The sequence below is a fragment of the Scomber japonicus genome, chromosome 22 (genome assembly GCF_027409825.1).
Source record: "Scomber japonicus isolate fScoJap1 chromosome 22, fScoJap1.pri, whole genome shotgun sequence".
Lineage (NCBI taxonomy): Eukaryota > Metazoa > Chordata > Actinopteri > Scombriformes > Scombridae > Scomber > Scomber japonicus.
The window spans coordinates 16,084,272-16,103,451 of record NC_070599.1 but is presented as its reverse complement, the minus strand read 5'-3'; the positions used below and the strand labels follow the sequence as shown (position 1 = coordinate 16,103,451).

The 19,180-nt window shown below is 39.5% G+C and overlaps 1 protein-coding gene across 1 annotated transcript; it reads left to right on the top strand.

Moving 5' to 3' along the window:
* Positions 1-732: 732 nt before the first annotated feature.
* tbc1d19 (TBC1 domain family, member 19) lies at positions 733-19,180 on the top strand. Its single transcript, XM_053343416.1, has 21 exons — positions 733-828; positions 996-1,068; positions 1,164-1,209; positions 4,341-4,416; positions 4,591-4,665; positions 5,068-5,131; positions 6,979-7,025; positions 7,098-7,208; positions 7,371-7,443; positions 8,320-8,367; positions 10,257-10,369; positions 11,603-11,677; positions 11,949-12,011; positions 14,348-14,432; positions 15,170-15,214; positions 15,362-15,394; positions 15,515-15,624; positions 15,723-15,814; positions 16,912-17,027; positions 17,282-17,352; positions 18,243-19,180. The coding sequence occupies exons 1-21, from the start codon at positions 733-735 to the stop codon at positions 18,315-18,317; spliced, it is 1,587 nt and encodes a 528-aa protein (XP_053199391.1). The 3' UTR covers positions 18,318-19,180.

The following is a 19,180-nucleotide window of genomic DNA, read 5'->3' as shown; positions in this document are numbered from 1 at the left end:
ATGTGTGTTGGTGTGTGTTTAATCCATGATATAAACTTCCAGTTATAAATGCATGGGAGTGAGCTTCCAGACGATGTGGTGCAGACACTTTTAAAAACAAATTGGATATTTTTTGGGTAATTGGATTTTTATTTTTATTTTATTATACAACTGATTTGAGATTATTTGTGGATTTTAATTATAGCACTGTGGTATTGTTTAATTGTGTGGTTTGTTTGCTTTGGCTTGCAGAGCCTCAATGATTTAGATTCGTTTTATATGCCAGCTTTATTAATCATTTGAGACATGATTAACAACTGAAAATAATAATAATAATACAAATTCAGATGTGAATGATAAACTATGTACTTCCATAGCATGCATATCCAGGTTAATGGTATCAACATATTAACACATTTTTGACCTTTGACAGAATTTGTTTGGTGGTTTACTTTGGAAGAAAAAAAAAGGTGTAATTTCCTTGCAAGTGTGTGTGCACTGTCTAGGAAATAAATATTCCAATTGCACACAAAAAAGGCATTGCTTCATTAGGCTATAGGAACAGATTTGAAGGTCGGAACCAAAGTAGCGGGTCTTTGTTTCCCCCGCAACAGCGCTCTCACGGTTGCTAAGTAACCCCTGCAGAGGGAGAGGGGGGCCGCTGCCGTATCTCCTGATGCTGCTATAGTGTACACAGTAAATTAAACGGCGGCTATTCAGACCCTAAAAACGTGAACAAGCTTTGACAAGACGATGGACGAGGGCACCGAGTTATCTCTGACCATCGCTCAGATCGTGCAGCGGTTGAAAGGAAGTCACCTCCACTCACAGATAGAGAGGCAAGCCAAAGTGAGTGAGTTAGCGTTAGCATGCGGCTAACAAGGCTGCAGTGGAGCAGGTTGACGTTATACTCCTGTCCTGTGTGTTTATTTCAGTGCACTTAACTTATAAAAAAATGTGTCCAGCTTATCTTTTTACTCCTTTTTCCTTCTCCCCCTCCCCCAAATGTTATTTAGGAGTGTTTACATCAGCCTGAGATAAAGCTGGAGTCTCTTAAAGAGGATGTGCGCAGTTTTCTCAAAACATCAGGTGACAGCTGACTCCTTGTAGTGTCAAAACAATAATTATCCTATTAGTGTGTTCCTTTTAATAACTTAATAACTGTTTTTAAAAATGTTTTACAGGCTGGGAAAGAAAGCTACAGAATGCAGTGTACAGAGAGCTGCACGTGTAAGTAGTTTTTATTGCTTATGATGAACAAACATGACCTTGTTTTGTGTCCTGTGGTATGAAATGGAGCCATGCCACATTAATAAAACCTTCAAATGATGCATGAAATGATCAGTATAGACAGTACAGTAGCTGTGGAAATAATACCCTCAGGAATTTACTCAGTGCACTTGAGGAGACAAATAAAAGGGAAACCACAGGATTACTTCATAGTTATTAAGTACCAGATATTAAGTAATTATATATATTTGTAAAAAAATTTTTTTACCACATACCTCTACAACAGGGGTGACAAACTCATTTTAGTTCAAGGGCCACATACAGCCCAATTCAATCTCATGTAGGTCAGACCAGTAAAGCATGATAACCTATAAATAATATATGATTTTAACTTTACTATAATAAACATCTATTAACAAAAATGATTCCAATTTCAACAATACAGTTTTTTTACAGATATTTTGCCTAGAAGCTGCTGATTGACATTTAGCATAATGTTTAATATATGATTGTTTTAAATATGGCCACACTGTGTATTCATTGGTTTTTCAGAGAGTTGTATTGTGCTCAGGGTGGAAAAACCTCATAAGGCAGCAGAAAATTTGGAATTAAATTTTCCTACTTTGCAAAGTTATCCAGTGGGCCAGATTGGACCGGTCCTGCAACAATATTGTAGGGAAGACTAGAGGGGCTTTCACAAAATGTTTACACAATGAGATTTTTTATAAATAATCAAAAGTATTGTCGATATAATGACTAAGGGGATAAAGGCAGATAATAGAACAGCTAAAATTACATTATTTTACTGTAAAACAAGCAAAAGACAACACTTATCAAGATATCATGTTATTATGATATCCAAATCTAAGATGCTACCTGGTCTCATATCACAATATCATAATCTCTGTCTATCTGTGTGTTTGTCATTTATCCAGTCGACTCCACTCTTGGTAGGGTGCGCTGCTGAGGCAAAAAGGGGAGTGTCGTGTCAAATTTGGTGCAAATTTGGTCATCTGATACATTTAATATTAATCAAATTTGAATACACCAGAGATCAGTGAGCCGCATTGCTCTGGGCAGGAGCAGAGCAGAGAAAAGAGCTCTATAGAGAGAAAAGTAGACAGTATGAATGTATCCACTTTATTTTAGGATGCACATAATTTTAATTTAAATTGCAGCCGTTATTCATCTTTAAATGAGATAATAACATATTTACTATCAGAGTACTTTACCTATTATTTATATTATATGTGTTTAAGATAAAAAGTTGTTGGTGCAAATATTCATTCACACCTCACATCAACTGTATTCAGCTTTCTGCACTAATAATAATGAGTGATAAAGGCAAATACTAAAACAGCAAGAATAAGTTCAGAAAATTGCATCATTTCATTCAATACAGCCTTTTAAACCAGGAAAAGAACATGTCACATCATGAAATTAGATTATCCAAAATCTTAAGATGATATCTAGTCGGATGTATAAAGTGTGGAAAAGGTGAAATTTTGGTCAGTGTCAGAGGATTGCCATGTTAGCTATACAGTACTGTGCAAAGGTTTTAGGCACTAAAAGTAAAGTGGGGATACTTCTAAATACTTGATGATACTGCATTATGGATAAGAATCTAAACAAAAGTGCCCAAACATTTTGCACAGTACTTTATATTTTTATTGTGGAGCATTATTATTATTTTAGACACATACCAAAAGTCAAAGCAGAACATTTTTATGTGATCAGACATGTCTGGAGGGTGTCTTTACCCTCTCACAGACATGACAAGTTGAAACGCAAATTATCCTTATCCTTGGCTCTTATCTCACCAACACCTTCTCCACCTTCTCTTTTTTGTCTCCTTTATTACTTTGAAGTTTAAATCAGCAACTACATAGAAACTCCCACAGTGCAGTATGAACCCACAGACAGCTACAAGGAGGACGGCTCAGACATTGTTTGTTATATTAACAGAGCTATGAAAATACAGTTGATAGTTTAATTTGATATATTGTCATCTAAGGCTTAATTTATGTCCACCTCTATTATCAGATGGGAGTGCTTTGTACAGCAGCTGCCTCACTGAGGATTAGGGCATGTGTCCGTGTTGTAAAAAGAGTTTTAGACTTCATAAACTGTAAGTTGTTTACACAGTTTAGCAGAGAGGAAGAATTAGAGTTTAAAGTATTTTACATAATTTGGATTAGATTAGATCAGAAGCTTTCCGATCGAATTCGTTGCACAAAAGTTGCGCAAAAACCTCTTCACATTGTTTTCCGAGTAGCACGCACATACACACACACACACACACACACACACACACACACACACACACACACACACACACACACACGCTGTATGTGCAGTACAGTACAGGTCTGGCTTTGTTGCTTTCCCCTGCAGCAATTCAACTACTTGATGTGACTTTCTTATGACTCGGTTTTATTTGGTTCACATGTTTACATATAACTCCCTCCACCACTTTCCCAAAAAAAAGACTATGAAGAGATTGTTACAAAGTGCATCAAACACTGATAATTACTCATAATAATTCAGATTTATGTGCCCTTTATGAGTGAGAATCTTTATTCCAATCAAACGGCTGGAAATAAACAGCTCTGAAAAGCATCGCTCAGCTGTACTTGTGCTCTCTTACCTTTAAGGGTAACATACCCTCATCGCTCTCTTGAGGCTCAGATTGCTTTGCTTTTAAAGGATGACTTATAACATTGATTAATACGTCCCTCACTTTGCCATTAGTCAGCGCTATGTGCTCTTATAGATGTTTAGATTAGGTTGAATGTTGTTTAACGCACAGAGACCTTGAGTCATTCAATATGCCCTGAGCGCCCTCGGCGGGGGAAAAAGACAAGAGAAAATTGCTTCATCTGGTGGAAACTCACTCTGACTCATTTGAACTCTGCGTTCAGGGCAGTGATGCTGACCGACTTCCTGTTTTTGACCAACGAAAAAAAGGTCATTTTATTTGCCTTGTGGCGTCAATCCCTTTTTAAAGCTGTCACTCACTAGATTTAAAAAAACATCAACACAGTGGCATTTTTATGTATAGACTTCATCAATCCCTCTTCTATCGTACTGTAACTCTCTTCCATCCCTGCTCATGCGTTTGCTTCTTCTAGCCAGCTGCCCCCGAGCCATCCCGCGGCTCCTCCAGAGCATCTCAAAGAGCCGCTGGCCTACATGCGCAAGGCACAGGTCAGTCTCCTCTTATCTCCATCACTCTTCACTTCTCCTTCGGCCTCTCTGACTCTTGTCTCATTTGCCTGCCAAATTCAGAGATGTGGCCCCCGTTTTATAATGACTTAGGTATTTGTCACAGAGCTGAATTAATGTGTGTGTGTGTGTGTGTGTGTTTGCTGTCTTATACAGGCCAGCTGGGAGAAGCGTGTCCTCAAAAGCTTGAACAGCATGAGTACAGAGTTGGGAGTGCCTCTGGCTCGCATGGTAAAATACTGTCAGTCACAGTTAAATGTGTTGTCCAGCTTCAATAGCTCTTTAGTTATTGCCCATAGTTGGTGTAATATATTGCATTTTCCACATATGACAGCAGTTGTCTTTATCATTTTAACCCTGAGCTGACTGAAGTTTTGAGCTCTAGTTATGTTTGACAGTAGCTAAAAACTGGTACAGAAAGTGTTAGCACCCATTCTGCATCATTAAACTGATAACAAGCAGAAAGTGCTTGTTTGGAATCAGGGCATTCATTTTATTATTTGTTTCTGTGAGCTGATGGCTTGTATTTATGACCAAAGAAGCACATTTCAGATGTGACATTTTCAAGATTGGTTCTGTTTTGGCTGCGTGGCGTTTGTTTGTTGAACCGCTGTCTTTCCACCCACTCCACAGAGGCCTGCAGCCGAGCAGAAGGAGCTCGCCAACAAATGGAACGAGATGGGCACGGATGAACCAGGTCTCAAGACATTACCCAGGGTTTTGGCATCTCAGCAATCTGCCTCTTTGAAAGATTAGTGTTGATGTGTCTGTGCTGCTGCATCAGTTAGACAATGGCGGATTGTATATTGGTTTAACACATATCTGAACCAGATCTACCACCTTATGTTTGCTTTTTCGCTTGTATTTATCTTGGGAAAGTTTTCTTTGGAACTGTGCACGACTCTTTAACATTGGACAAGCCTGATGACATTGCTGTCTGGTATTCTGCATTGACCAGATAGTTGTTTGCTTATGCTTGGGTTCCCATGTCGAAATCTCTCTTGGGTGAAAATTAATGGTAGAAATTCTTGGACACATTGACACCTTGAGCTGATGAGAACTACAATGCTAATTATTATAGCCACCAAGCTGCTCAAGTGGAGCATTTGATTTTTATATTCTCGGCTTAAGTGAAAGTTACAGGATAGGTTCACTTTTTTTCTTTTTTTTTTAGGTTTGTCAGGTACCTGCATGATCATTTAAACAGGTTTTGTGATCATTCCTTCTGTTCTTATCCGCATTTTAAACTCTTAAACTCACCAAGTATGTTCTCAGGTAACATTACTGTCTCTCAGCAGCTTTATTGGACTCATTCTTGAAGCTACAGTAAAAATCTTGTTCTCATTTAAAACTACAAGACCTAAGGCATCCACTGGTGCCATGGTCCCTTGAACCAGATGATGTGATGTATACCACTCCTATGTGGCATATACTGTAAATCCACTATCTCCCCACCAAGATCCCCTTTCCCTCCCTAGAAAAGACAGAAATTGGTCTAGTAGGAGAGGGGGAGAGGAGGTGGAAGAGGTTAAAAATCCCTCTGTAATGCATTTTCAGTGAATGTGACGGGGGACAAAATCCACAGTCCTCAGGAACTCCACTGATTTTAAATTAAAGCCTGGGTTTGTGGATTTAGAAGTGAGGTCACCAGACTTTCGTAGCCCGCTCCTAATCTGTGCAGTCGAGAGAATACAGTCAAATTGGATTGTGGGTAGCACCAGGTTTTGACAAGATGTGGAATAACGAGGAGGACATCTCTTTAAATGAACTTTGATCCTTTTTGCTAACCATTCATTTTGATTCCAACTATGTTATAGGACTACATCAGCTGGGTCCTTTTTAAATGTAGATTTTACAGGGAGTATATTTTTGCTAGTAAATGTGCTATTTACTAGCATCCAGTTTCAGAAGATGCATCTCATCGAGCACTATGAAAACCTCGGCGGTGGCTCTCAATGAACCAACCGTTTGTACTTGAAACCAGTACATGTACAAAGCACACAGTAACCTCCTGTCCTAACAACGCTATCACAGTACAGTGGTGTATAATAACATTTAGGACTGTGTGCCGTCCCCAGGCTATAAACACTTTGGACTGTGAATAAAGAAGCTGTCCAGACTCCTTGGACTGAGCTGCGATAACGAGCGGCACCCCCTCCTTCCGTCCAGACCTTAGCGTGCCCTCGTTCTGAGGATGACACGGCACTTGAATTTACTGCCCCGCTATGTAGAGAATCGATGGAAGTCCCACTTAAAGCTGGGTTAGCTGTCCGGTACTATTCTTGTGACTTTCGGAGACGTTGCCAACTCCGGCTGCACAAATTGAAGCCGAGTGTCACAAATGTGTTCAGAAGTGTATTCACGTTCACGGCTGGATACATTTGTATAGTCTGGACTGTACAGCTGTTAAACTTGTTCTGAAACTGCATATGTAAACACTGGTTCATATGTGTATGCACATGTATCATCTGGAGAGCTGCCCTTTGTACAGTAAGTGATACAAAGCAAGTAAAATATTATATTAGTGTGTTTGTATCTTTGCAGATTTAAGTCGGTTCAGGCCTGTCTATGCCCCAAAAGACTTCCTGGAGGTAAGCAGATTTCTTGCCATCACTTAAATTAGTATTAAAGAAGAAGCCTAATTTATTCAATTTTCTGTGCAGGTGTTAATAAGCTTGAGGAACCCCAACCATGATAGCAGTGAGGACGTCAGCGCCAAGAGTCACTGGGGTCTCATCCAGGTTCCCCTCAATGTCAGGGACATCCCACAGCTGGTAGGCACCCATGGATGTGATGCGTCTGCAGGTGTTTCACCTTTAGTGATGTCATGGGTTCAAAGCACATTGCAGAAGCTTCGAATTCAGCTGTGCTAAGAAATATGCCTTTAATTTAAAAAGCTTATACAGTTGTTGTTTTTTTTTTGTTTAAACTTTCAGAGACAGGCCTACTCAGAACTGAACCTCTTCACTGGGCAGCTGGGGATTGACGATCATGCTCACATCCATCCAGGTAACACTCTTCTTCATGACCAATTTTTCTATCTTATCAAACACATACTGATAATATACTGACACTTAAGGACACAGTGGGCTTTTTCCTCCTGATGTCAAATAACCCAAACTATCAATGTGTTAGTTTATCTCTAAATACTGTCTGACATCCTGAGCCTGTATGCAGCACTCTCTCCTCCACTGAATTTGTGAACCTTTAAAAATTAGGTCAAATATATGGTGAAGTTTTTAAATAAAGGATAAATAATTCCCCTAAAGCATCTGGGCGCTGACATTTTTTTGCAGATGTTAACATAAACTGGAGTAAATTCTATATTTGTTTGGGACTATTTTCAGCTGTGGATTAACACACATCTGGTAGTCTAGTGAGTACTTACAGTAGCAGGGCAGTGTATGTGAGATCCACTCAGTAATAAACTATGGATTAGAAAAAAGGAGCGTGTCACCCACTGATGTGTTTTTAATAGTTTTAGGATAAGAAAAGTAAGCTGCTGTAAATCAGTCTCACACTTATTAGTGGAATCAATACATAGTTGGTGTTTCATTGGATTTGTTGACAGTAAGAGGATTACAGAGTATGAGCAGTCTTGTCCTTTTTAATCAGAAACATCCTTGTTTACCTAATGAACAGCAAGCTTTAACAATGTGTAAAACACTGGTCCTCTCCTGTGCCACACGGCCGTCTGGGCTTTCTCAAACAGTATCTCTGTTAACTTCAGGTATTGACAGTGTGACATTCTGGTGTTTGGTCTTTAAATAGAGTCGTATCCACCGGCTCTGTGTTTGTAAATCCATGAGATAGCATCAGTTTGTAAAAGTGTGTCGGTGCCAGACGATTATTGATGCATCTGTTTTGTTCATTCTGTCTTTATAGGCTCTGCAGACTTGTTTGAAAGCGAGTACGTTCAAATCGGGAAAAAAGGTAAGATAGTAAAAGTAGTAGTAGATAGTATTTTTAAATGTTTTATTTTATATATATTAAATATCAATTCAATTGTACTTCTTTAAACTTGATGTTTATCCACATAAGCAGGTTTCACTGTGAGTATTTACTTCCTTTAAATTCATATTTAGTGCAGGCAACTTAGTTAAAAATTGTTTTTTGTATTTTTTTAAAAATACTTTTTTTGTGCTTTTTTTTCTTAATTTAGACAATTTTTTAAGAGATTCAATTTTATTTTTACATCAAAGAGGATTTTTCTGGAGATCAGCATCAAAGACATCACACTTTATCCACTGTGACTGATTTAAAAAAAATCAAACCTGAAGTGAGGATGAATACTTATGATAGACACATACAATAATTATAACTACATATAGAGAAATAATATAGAATAATGAAATAATACACCCAGTTTATTAAATACTCACTGACCACCACACATGCACAGAAAGTCACCGCCAGCTCTGTCAGGTGCAGTAACTGGCAAGAGAGACGCTTTAACTCTTAACTCATTTCTCCGCTATGAAGCCAGTATAAACACTAACCGTACTATGGACACCAATCAGACATCAAATCGACATGAGGCTGTATTTTATATACACAGCCACGAGGCCCCGGGTCCACTATTTCACCCTCTGTTGGCTCCCGACCTGCAGTCAATACTTCAGGCCAAGAGTTAAGTGCACTCAAATAAGAAATTTAAGAGGCGAGGAGTGTGTTCGTTTATGTTATGACTGGCCAGCACCTTAAGTCAAGAGCTGTGTGTTTTTGGCTACTGTCACAACAGAGATTTAGGGCAGAATGGAGCTGTTAGTGGGAGTTTCTTTCCAGCATCTGCCTCAGTTTTTTTTTTTTTTTTTTTTTTTGAACTTATGTAAGAATTATCATTCTGGGAACGTCTTGAGTTATGAATGTTGTGTTTAGACATTTTCAGGGGGTCACACTGCAGCTGGCCAACACTTTAACTCTTTTAGATTAATGAGTGATATAATTTCTAATTGACATATTTGATTTATTCACCTGTTTTTCCTGGACTTATCAAAGTGTTCTGTCCAAAAGGAAATCATCAAAACAAACCTCTTCATAATTTTAGAGTGGAGCTGCCTGCTTGCTGTCGTGCAGGTGTTCATTTTCCCAGCTGATGTATTTGGCTCTGCAACATTTTGGATGCCTCTGCTGTTTGTATTCATGAGGCTCCTTATTGATTCTTGTTAATCAGACGCAGGGCCCGAGGTTGCCAATTCAAATTTTAGGAGGTATTGTTGTTGCAGTGTTTTGTGTGGGGTTTACCTTTAAGATAGGGGCAGACCGGGTAGAGCTGCAATGTAGGATTATTACTTGTTTATTATTTTTCCCATATTTATTTAGTCTCAAAAATGGCAGAAAAAGTGCAGTCAGATCAAGGTGACGTCGTCTTATTAGTTTTGACAGACCAACAGTTCAAAACCAAAGATATGTAATTTAAAATACTATAAAGCAGGCAATTTGGGTATTTTAGCTCAATAAAAGACTTTCTCTATCTAAAGTGGATCTCTTCTGCATCTTTTTCAGTTAATTCTCATTTTGTCTCAGTGGACAGTTTTTTCCTGTTCAGCTGTAGTGGAAAATGTAACAAAAAGAGAGAATTTGGCACTAAAAAGTAAAAAAGAACAGGATGAATGATTAAAGCAAGACAAACATGTGTTCTTTGCGCACTTGACCTGAACTTATCTATTAAATATAAATCTCCAGCCAGCAGCCGATTAGCTTAACTTAGCATAAAAACCAGAAACAGGGGGAACACCAAGTCTGGCATTGAAGAAAATGGACTGTTTGTTAATGTCTCTCTTTCTCTCTCATGTCTTGCTCCTTGTCTGTTTCTCGTCTAGTGGTTGTGGAGCAGGACAGTGCAGCAGCGCAGCAGTACAGCAGGCAGGGCTGCCCCACAGGGCTGCGAGCTGACCTTTGGGCCCTCATCCTCAACTCCACTAACCAGCCTCAGGTAGTAAAATGCAAATACACAGACCCACTCATGTCTGGGTTGCACTCTGGCGGTATCCATCAGCTGTCAGTGTTTGTTATAAGGAATCCACGCACACACAGCTGCAGTGATTACCAAACTGCATGTTTTTCGGCAAGCTGAAAGGTTTTAAGTGCACCGATTATTACGCTTTTTGGCATTTACTCTGCACCTTAAAGCTAACATATGGATCACCACCCGAGCCACAAGTGGTGCATAATCTCCGTGTTAGCTCTGGTGGTGTTTACTCAAGCTCGCTGCTGCTTGTCCCGGGTGGTCAAATGCAAAGATAATCAAATGCTGGCAATTTAGCACAGTTAGGCCAAACAGAGCGGCTGGCTGCCTGCGTGTGGCAGAGCGCTGTGTAAACGTGCCGGAGTCCACAGTCTCCCACTGAGGCTAAGTCGATAAAACAATGCTCGTGATGGGAAGATTGATTTCTGAGGGAGAGTCACACAGACCTGACTGGAGGTCTGGAGAGTGTTCGCGGGGGCCCCCAGACTCCACGAGGGCAAACACATTAAACAGAGCTGGACAGTGACAGGATGTGAATGTTGATAGACATCCTTCGTCTGTTCAACCTAAGTAAGTTATTCTCTGAAGAGGAAATGTAATACATACAGTATTTATTCCTGTTTTGATTAAATAGAAGTAAAATAAATCATAATTTTTTTTTTTTTTTTTGCCATTTTTGCCTCATTTTAGGCCAATTTGATCCTTTTTAGAAATACATCATTGGTGAACTGCCGCGACCCTCATTTTAAGATACATAATAAACTTCAAGTGTTTTCAGCAGACCTCTCCCACTGATGCTGTCCATATTCCACCCGTTTCTCATCTGTCAAAAAAACCATCTCTGTTTCTGTTTTCCTCACATCCGACGTTTTTATCGCTGCGTCACCTCGTCTCTCCTTCATTCGTGATAAGCTGTCTCAAACCGGAGACGTGCTTGAGTTTAACCACGTCGTCGGAAACACGATACCCATCTATTAACTTTGTTTTAATCCTGCTGTCGTCAGCGTCACAGAGAACACATAAAGTTGATTTAATAGTATCCGTAAAAGCGGGGTGATGGAGTTTTTAAATAATAAAGGAGGTAAAACATTTCCTTTTAGTTAGGATATTTATAAGAAAACTAAAAGTTCATAAAGTGCAATTTCATTTATAAACAGTGCTGTTGTTGCACTCAGGCTAAAAACATATTTGCCGTTTCAGGATGTGATGCATTATGAACAGCTAAAGGCCGGAGTCATCCAACATGAGCTGCTAGTGGACAACCTCATCTATAAGGTATGTTACTCTGCTCTGTTACACTGCATGTTTATCAAACTGCATAGTCAGGATGTTTTAATCATGAGAGCCCAACATAAAGTTTTATACCAGGTTACTTCCTGGAAATTGTTTTCCAATTAGCGTCAAACCATCTCTCTGTGTACATCTTTGGTAAACAAAGCATTTCATACATAGTATGAGTGATATGACATTCGCAAGCGGCCGCAGATGAATGCGCATTTTTCTTCATTACGAGATCAAATTTAATCGCAAATGCCTCGCTCAACAGGATGTGAAGCTCACCGCCAGTAATGACGACTACTACTTTGTGTTTGAAGATTTCCTCTATCAGGTGAGCTCTGTCTTCTCTCAGCTCAGCTCTCAATCTGTCACGACTTAATTATGTGACCCCGACTGAGTGGAAACCATTTGAAAATAACTCATTTTTATTAATGTTAACTATGTGTAATAGATTTTTTAAAACCCTTACATACTGTTCAGGGTCAAAGTTTTACATTTGAGAGTTGCAAAAACATCACATTTATTTTAGCTACACATTTGACCCACAGTATACAAAAATGGAAATAAAATGCGTCTTTTTAAAACATTTGTGCAGCTGATACACATTTTTTTATATGCAAATGTATAAAACTTAAGAAACACCATTCACACATGTTTTTATATCCTCCACCTTCTGTAAAATATTCTCCTGGACCATAAAATAGAGATTATTCAGTTTTTTTCTTTAAGTAAATAGAATACATTCTGTTCACTCTCTGACTGCTTCATGAAGGATTAATTAAACATGTTTTATTGACTGACGGGGAATTTATAGTGTAGACACTAATTATGAGTCAGAATATGAACAGTAGTAAGGGTTAAAATAACTTCTGTTTAAGAAATCATCACTCTCACATAGTACATAATAAGGAAGCTTTGTATATGTTAACATTATATTATATTTCCTATTTACGTCAGCAAAAGGGAAAATTATTGGCTCCCATAATTCTTAAAGATCACATCAATGCTTTATTTATTATACTAGACAAGACCATTAAAGGTTTCTTCTATTCTTTACTGTATCTGATTGTCCCAAACTGTTCAAACTTGTCAGATAAGGATAGTTTCATGATGATTTAAATACAGCTGTCTTTACAAAACTGTCATAGAAGTTCCAGTTTGATTTGTTAGTGTTGACTTCTCTGGTAGTCATTGCTCTTTTTACCTTTGGTGCTCAGCTGATAAAGAAGTTTATATACTCAGCAACCAGTTTATTCAGCGGCTGTTAACATGCCATGCTCTTCCCTGGCTAACTAATGAACACATATGTGTGGCAAAAACAAAGGTCCAGTATCAGTGTCAATATTGACTGATGGTAAACTCACTAGGCAGTGAAAGAATCCACTTATGGCCAAGCCTGGATTCATAGAAGTGTTGTCACGATCTTAAGAAGTTATCCAAGTGGAAATTATAGAAAGTTCTTAAGAACACTTCAGGAACACTTAAGACGTTTCATTTCCTAGTATTGTTTGAAGAGAAGTCTGATAAATGATTAGGTAGCCTCCAAAAACCAAGTTAAATGCCTTTCTGCCTTTCTACAGGAAGGGAAATACACTATTTATATCCTTATAGACTTTATCGTTATTTTAATATTATAATTAATAAATATATTTATTCAATTCCTATCACAAACACTTCAAATATGATGGCAGACCAGCTGGGTTTTAGTTTTTAAGGTCAAACAAGAGACACATAGTCCTCGTCTGCCATCATTTCTTTGCCATTGTCCTGTTCATGACATGACAGGCTGTATGAATTGCTGCCGGTTTCATCTTGATGATCTCCCCTCCAATGTAATTAACCTGAAGTGGCTGCTGGATATGAAATTGGTTCTCAAAAAGACACAGAAATGGGATTGTAATGGAACTAGCTCCCACTTATACGGTCATTTTGTGACACAGCCACTTGAGACTGTGTTACTGTCTGCTTCAGTATATCCTGAAACGCTGGCTCCAGATGTGCCGTTATCATCAGATTCTTACCCAAGAGGGACCGAGACCACTCGAGGCCATTGCCAGCTGCCCAACAAGTGAAAGAGTATTAGCTACTGTCACCCCTGTCTGCTGTCGTCAGACAAGATATACACATTGTGACTATAACCCATACAGCAAAGGTTCCAGTCGGCTTCTTCTTCCTCTGTGTGGGTGTTAGACATAGACACCTTGTTAGGTTACAAGTAAATCAACTGAGGATCTGTTAACCTTTAGAGCTTCAAATGATTAGTTGATTCATTGATTAGTTGAGTGGCAGAACATTAAGCACCAACTTTTTTTGATAATTAATAAACAGTTTTGAGTTGTTTTTTTAAATTAAAAGAATTACAAAATTTCTCTAATTTTAGCATCTTAAATATCATTTTCTTTAATCTTCTGTGATAGTAAACTGAATATTTTTGAGTTGTTGGTCAGAAAATCGAGACATTTGAGAACACCACAGTCTTGGGCTTTGGGAAACATTTATTGACATTTTTAGCATTTTCTGCCATTTTTTAAACATGTTAAATGACAAATGAATAATAAAATGAATCAAGAAAATCAAAAGATGAATCGATAATTTAATAAAATGTCGCAGCCCTATAAAGCATGTTTGTGTGTGAGCATATTTAAAGCCAGTCCTGTGTGATTGCAGGTGTTGCTGTGTTTTTCCCGAGACACTGCCGTACTGGAGCACTTCAAATACAACAGTGCCAATCCTCCCAAATCCTACATCCAAGGTGGGATAATAAGACACACACACACACACACACACACACACACACACACACACACACACACACATACACACACACTTCAACATACATCACATCACAGCAGTGCTACTCCACTTCAGTGGCCTTAATATGTCATATGCCTCAAAGACATACTAATAGATATACTGCTATTATTTGGACATGTAAACATAAACATCACATGCGTAGTATATGTCTCAGTTGGGGTTTGTATGGCTGTTTCCGACACACACTCTCGCCTGTTTACCCCCATGCAAAATGACATATGATGGCACAGTAAGGCAGACGGAGGAGAGTGGAGAGAACTGAGAGGGCGGGCTAGAAAAACAGAGCTTCTCCTCAGCAGGGACGGAGGGGATTAGCTATTATCCAGACTGATGACTCGGTGTGATATACAAAAACACTCAGCAGTGTAGTAAACATCACCGGACAACTTAGGTACTGGATGTGCCTGTAAATATAAATTTATAATATCAGTCACATCAATATCACTTATAAACATCAGGAAGCAGCTCACTAATGTTTTTCACCTCGCTGGTTTACTCCACTGCCTGCAGAGATCTTGTGATACCCGTTGCCACTGGAGCTGAGGGAAACCCTGAAAATCCTCTACATATAAAGGGGTGGAATATTCATTTATTAGCCATGTGAACAGCTCAGTAGGAATACTGGAATATTTTGAGCATTTAAATGTACTCATTGTCTGTGTGTCTGTCTCACAGGAAAAGTGGGAGATGATGAGTGCGCAGTTGTTTATCCGCCCAACGGTGAGCCTTCATCTTGACTTTCACATCATATTATTTTCTGTATTCTGAAATGGGACAGGCCCACCAGTCTGCTGTCAGTATATTTAACACAAGTAATACATGAAATCCTGCTTAACATTGACTTTTTCTAAAATTTCCTGAAAACAGGTGTAATCCCTTTTCATGGGTTCTCAATGTATGGTGAGTATGTTTTTTTTTTTCACCTGTTGCAACATTCAGTGCTGTGAGAACTCTGTATGAGCAGGATGTAATAGGGAAACTTTGTTTGTGGATTTGCGGTTGCGTGTGTCGTCCAAACAGTTGCACCTTTGTGTTTCTTGTACAACGAGCCGTCCAAGCTGTACAGCGTCTTCAGGGAAATGTACATCCGCTACTTCTTCCGATTGCACTCCATCTCCTCCTCTCATTCTGTAAGCTTTTCGGCGTGTGCCCCCTAAAAATCAAAGTCAAAATATCGTATCGTAAACATGTTCCTTAATGCTTGTATTCAACATGTGTGCTCCTGCAGGGTATAGTGTCTTTGTGCCTGCAGTTTGAGCGGCTACTCCAGACCCACCTGCCTCAGCTCTTCTATCACCTTCGACAGATTGGGGCGCAGCCGTAAGTAACATACATGCTGCTCCATCGACATATCTTTGTGGTGCTGTGTAGTTCAGAGAGCGTGGGGTACAAACATTACCCTATGAGGAGCTTCAAGATTAAATTCATTCAACCAAATGAGCTCTTTAAGAAGAAGGAGAAAGTGACAGTGGTATTTGTTGTTTTTAAGGAGCTGCCAGCTGGGCCGTAGACAGTTTTCAACATGTGTGGACAATAAAGTTCCACATTTTTTCATTGTGACTTTGGTCACGCCATTCCTTTAATCCCTAAACAGAAACAGAAAGAGAAACAGCCAGTGCCACTCAGCTGCAATGAAGTCTTTCTTGTATATCGGGAAATGTTCAGTGACATTTCATCGCCATGGAAACTTGTGTGTTGTGCTTGTCTTTGATTTAGGGTTTCTGTCCATAGAAATCTTCTATTAAAGCAGTCAGCAAAGCAGGCAAAGTTTATTTATAAAGCACCTTTCACAGACAACAGTCACTAAGTGATTCACATTCAGGACACCAGATAAAATATACAAAGGGAACAGACGCAAGTGTCAAGTTAAAAAATAATACCACATGCTACCTAAACGCCTCGCTGAACACATGTGTTTTTAGCTGCTTTTTAAACGAGTCCACAGTATCCAAGGTCCTCAAGCTTATTGGAAGGTTATTTCAAAGCTTTAGGGCTTCCAACTGGGAAGCACAACCTCCCTGAGTCTTAAAACATGTTAATGTGCCACTACTGGCCATAAAATACATGTTTTCTTAAATTAAATGTATTCATTTAATAGAAAATTATTTCCTTAGCTGTTGTTTTATGGTTTAGGATTCACAAATATACTGCCACGGTTCAAATCAGCAGTCATGATGCAATCCTACAGTTGTTAGGTACCGCCATCTTGTGGTAGCTCAATGAAATCACAGTTTAAAAAAAACAGACAGGATGCAGTAGTTTCACTTACAGTTACATGCTAGTAAGACACCTGTTTTATAAACAGTACAGAAAGATTTTAGGTCAGGTCACAGAGAATAAATGTCATTGACTGAAATCTAAAGCTATGGAGGCTCTCTTTAATGTGCAGTGATTGAAAGTGATGGTTTTGTCCTCAGGTTGCGGATAGCTTTTAAGTGGATGGTGCGGGCCTTCTCTGGTTATCTTTCCACTGACCAGCTGCTTCTTCTCTGGGATCGAATCCTAGGATACGACTCGTTGGAGATAGTTGCAGGTTTGACTTGTTGCTTTTAATCTCCGCATAACAACCTTGATATTTGCCATGAGACTCTTATAATCATATTATCCTCTCTCTTTTTATCTTTCTATTATATGCTCCTCTTCTTCTATTATCCTTCTTTATCTTAACTCCCCTCTGCTGTTTATATCATATTCTTTTCTCTCTCTATTTGTCATCCTTCTTCCCTTTCTCCTCTACTATCCAATGCTCTCTGAATTCCCTCCAACACAAACACACCGCTCCTCCAGTCCTAGCAGCTGCCGTGTTTGCCTTCCGTGCCGAGAACCTGATGGAAGTGACATCACTGGCCTCAGCTGAGGTTTGTTCATTTCATACTGGACTCACGTGTATGTCTGTATGTGTGTGTGTGTGTGTCAGTGCAACTCCGATTTCCAGTCCCCCCCACATAGTCCTGGGAGGCTGTAAATAGCTGTTGATGACCAGCGAGTACCAGTAAGCAAGTGTTCTGCTTGCACATGACTGAAAAAAAATGGCCGACTTGACACTCCCAAACACCTCTATCTCCAAATCCCGATTTCATTTCGCAACTTTACATGCAGATTTAGCAAAACGTGCCTTCTGCGTTAGCTTCTGTCACTCATGTTACATTACAGTAACCTTGTAATTCTTGCGCCTGTACTGTATACCGCACCCGCTCCCATACTGCGGTCCTGCTATCATATGACTGAAACCAAGAGTAAACCATGTTATGACCTGCTAAGCTCACCCCCTCCTCTCTCTTCCCCTTCCCCTGAGGGTGAGGGGGTTAAACTACAGTGTGACGCATGGTGCGACAGGCCGATCTCCTGCTCTAAGATGCTGGCCGGCACTATTTGCTTGCTCATTAAACACCTGCCCCGGCAGAGAGAAGATATCATAACATAAGGCCTACTGCTCCTCATCTTATATTTAGGCACAGTGTTGAAATTTTACACCGTCTCTCTAAATACGATAGGGTCCCTAAATTTAATCACCCCACCAAACCCAAAAGGACAGGGTTGGGAGCAGCGTGCTCTTAAAGCATGGGATTGTCGCTTCCAAGGATCCTGCATCATCATTATGTGTGGCGCTCAAGTGTGGCACTTCTGTAAGTCTCGAAATATGTCTTTGGAAAGGGTGGGGGGGGGGGGGGGGGGAAGGTAAAGTCAGGAAGGGTTGAAAGTCCACGACAGAAACTTACTGATATTTTGTTTGATAACCACACTATAGGCTGTCCTCGCCGACCTTTCGACGCTGAAGGTCATGCCGCTCATCCAGATCTTCCTATTCGCCACCGCCATCTGAGGAGTACGGAGACCCCAGTATGTAATGTTCACGCCACTCAGAAAATGAAGAGATGCCTCTTTGTAACACCAACACCAACACCACTGACCATCCATCAAGAAATTGCGTCCTCGTGTGAGATCTATCAAGGAATAATCACCTCATCTTGAGCTGGTTCAAGCAATTGAACCAATTTCCTCTTTTAGCATGAATGCACCATAGACACTGAATCCCCCTGTATCATGTTAGTAGATATTACACAGCATATACAAATAGCATACAGACCGGTAACGTAAAGCTAACCTCTTTAAGCCATATGCTCTGCAGGAAATATGACACGCTCTGCAGCGCTCTGATCAGCTGAGAAGCTCATTAGGAGATGAGTTGCATGGAGCAGTAATTGTGTTACGATAGCAGCGTACTAAGAGAACAACAGTAATGTCTCCGAGCTTGGCTAATGAAGTGCTAATTAGCTCCTGCAATTTATTCAGCTCTGTAGCTCCTGCTTGTTATAACACTATTAGATAACGCTACCGCTGATGAATGAGGAGATTGGGAGCGCTATCCCGAGCCAGCGAGAAATAATCAAAAGCCACAAACTGAATGAAACTGTAAGTTATGATCAGAAGCTGCTTTGTCGACACGTAATTTATTGTATTTATGAAGAACTTGCATAGAACTGCACTTTTAAAGGAAGTTTAGCACCTTCAGTGCCAGTGTTTTACTTCTGTTTTGTTTTAAAATTATGGATTCCTGAATGTATTGACTTACTTTGTACTTTGTGTTATCTTTAAATGCAATCAAATCAACTTTATTTATTTCAATGTCAAACAGTATTCTTTGCCAGTCAATGCCAACATCTGTCAGTGTTTTTTGCAACCTCA

What these genes read in the sequence shown, in the direction of transcription:
- tbc1d19 (XM_053343416.1), top strand. Translation starts at nt 733, where the DNA reads ATGGACGAGGGCACCGAGTTATCTCTGACCATCGCTCAGATCGTGCAG. An exon ending in TCATGCTCACATCCATCCAG is followed by an intron (nt 7,444 to 8,319) that starts GTAACACTCTTC and finishes CTGTCTTTATAG; the next exon opens with GCTCTGCAGACTTGTTTGAA. An exon ending in TCATGGGTTCTCAATGTATG is followed by an intron (nt 15,395 to 15,514) that starts GTGAGTATGTTT and finishes TCGTCCAAACAG; the next exon opens with TTGCACCTTTGTGTTTCTTG.